The 2,360-nt window shown below is 32.2% G+C and overlaps 1 protein-coding gene across 1 annotated transcript; it reads right to left on the bottom strand.

Annotated features, from left to right (window-relative positions):
- Positions 1–774: 774 nt before the first annotated feature.
- On the bottom strand, positions 775–1,936 carry LOC107301858 (tudor domain-containing protein 1-like; the record flags this gene model as incomplete). The annotated part of the gene is made up of 2 exons (XM_015831029.1): positions 775–894; positions 1,712–1,936. Coding segments are annotated over 2 exons (345 nt in total), but the record flags the coding sequence as incomplete, so codon positions are not given.
- Positions 1,937–2,360: the final 424 nt, after the last annotated feature.

The raw sequence follows: 2,360 nt of genomic DNA, 5'->3' as shown, positions 1-2,360 counted from the left end.
TTTCTCTTTTCCAATGGATTCCAATAATCATTTTGTACCTTTTTTTGACACTTTCAAAATCCTGTTTCTATAAGAAGAAATTAAAATATTCCAATGTTCCTGAAGTGATATAATTTAAAAATATGATTAAACAAAATGCTAAGATTTTCCCTGCTTCATATGGAATGCATAAAAATGCAATAGATAAAAAAATGTAATTTATGTAATGTGATGATGCTATATTCTCTGGTTCACCTGATTATCCTCAATAACAGATGCCTCCTCATAAATAGTTTATTACACTACTTAGTTTATTAAAACAGGATTTCATTTTATTTCAAACTGTAGGATTCACAACAATCTATTAATTAATGTACAATTGTGTTATGGGGCTATCAATCAAAGGAAGATTGACCTTATAGAGAAAAAGTGCCTGATGATATTGAAACATTGAAAAGAGAAGTTTTAAATTTCTTGGCTTTTCATTTTGGGGAGGTGGGAAGGCAAGAATGGAACAGGAACATTCTTAAAAATCACCCCGTTTCCAAATCATCCTGAAATAATGCTGTCAGTTACTCCGTGTCCAAATTTAGTGCAATTTAGTATTACAGAGAGCATAAATTCATAATCTTCCCACTCGTACTATCTAACAGGAGCTCTATATTCAGAGAGGGTAGAGACAGAAAGAAAGAAAACATGCTGGAGGTTTGCTATAATTTATTTATATAAATACATATTTGTGAATGGGGGTCAATAAATATCATTTTCGTTGGCATAGTATACTTTGATTCTTACCTTTCAATTCTTTTGGTATAACATAAAATAACCCAGGATCTACCACATCTAATACAAGAGCTGATAATGTATCACCAATGGAAAATGCTGGCATTGTCCACTGCATGCTGGTAGACGTAACTGTAATATCAGATGAAAACAAAAAAAATTATACAATATTTTATGCAGCAACATCCAATGAAAATATTATGTAACATCATCATATCTTCAAAACAAGATATTCTGTACTAAGGTATCTGGTATCTTCAGGATATCTGGTATCTTCAGGATAGCATGCTACAATAATTATAATCTAGTCTTAAAAGACAACAAAAAAGGTAAGCAAAATGTACCAGGTCTGGAACGAAATACTTTGTATTTCTGAGTTTTTGCCTTCATTTAGGGCAAACGTAGACATTTTATTCCATATTCTGATATACTGCAATTGGCTTGAAAGAACAGGAAAGCGCATTCCTGCTTGTCAGTGGCTGGAGAAAATTGTGATGAAGGTATAGTAGAAATGAAGAGTTAATTATGTAAATATTGCTGTCATTTTGGTAGGTAAGTTTATTGTTTTTAAATCCTACACTTTGGGGAAGTTAAAAGTTCATGGGTTGTACTTTCCTTGAATGTTGTGAGTGGTACATGTTTAATTTTCCCCCATGCAGGTTGCCAAACACAAAAGTGAGCTTAGGATATGTGCATTGTAGCTACAATAAAGGTTTCAAACTCCGAAGTGGAAAACTATGGGTATTTTTATTGGCAAACCCCATAAAGTATGCTTAAGTCTTGCTTCCCATGTTTGTTATGAAACATGGGCAAAATGTTTTATAGAAGGCTGCTTTTTTCCAAACTTGAAACACAATTTTTCTCAGACAAGCAAATCTTAGGGATTGTCATACCATTCTAAACAACAGTAATACTACATTAGTTTGGAAATTACTTGTTATCAACTCACCTGGTAATGTATTTGGATTTAATAGTACGTCTTCTTTAAAAGCCATGTGTTTCTTTATTAATATTTCACCGATCATAGGAATACTATTAGAATTATCAATAAGCTCCACTTCAGCACCATTCTTCATTACAGAAATTACTCTGGCATGCAGTTTTTTCTCAGTTGCATACATCTGAAAGGTTGTTATAGCTTCTGTAGTCCATTTATTATTTTTGGGTCTCACACCTATGGGGAACAGAAAGAAATCTTAAGAAAACTTTCATTGCTCTTTAGAAGCTGCTTTTTGAAATCATAATAAGCACAATATTCCATACACTTCTTAAAGAGCAAGTACTAGTGATTTTAGTAGAAATTAATTCATGAATTAAAATGCTTTATGTTTTCTCAAAGCCTTAAGGATATTGCTATGATTTTTCATCTTTTGACTCTTTGGAGCAATAGAAAAGCTAATGTAATATTAAATAGCACCTCACAGAAAATTGGATTGCTGAATGATTGGAAATGTTTTGATAGGAATGTGCAAACTGTTCAATATATTGTATTAGGAAAGAAGTATTTTTTCTATGTCTGGTCTCTATTAAGGGATGAAGTATAGCCTATTATGGAATTCAGCATCACCAAACCACGTAACTGCTCAATAAGACTACAT

This window comes from Protobothrops mucrosquamatus, unplaced genomic scaffold, assembly GCF_001527695.2.
Source record: "Protobothrops mucrosquamatus isolate PMUCROS unplaced genomic scaffold, P.Mucros_1.0 scaffold18371, whole genome shotgun sequence".
Taxonomy (NCBI): domain Eukaryota; kingdom Metazoa; phylum Chordata; class Lepidosauria; order Squamata; family Viperidae; genus Protobothrops; species Protobothrops mucrosquamatus.
This window is presented reverse-complemented; position numbering and strand designations above follow the sequence as displayed.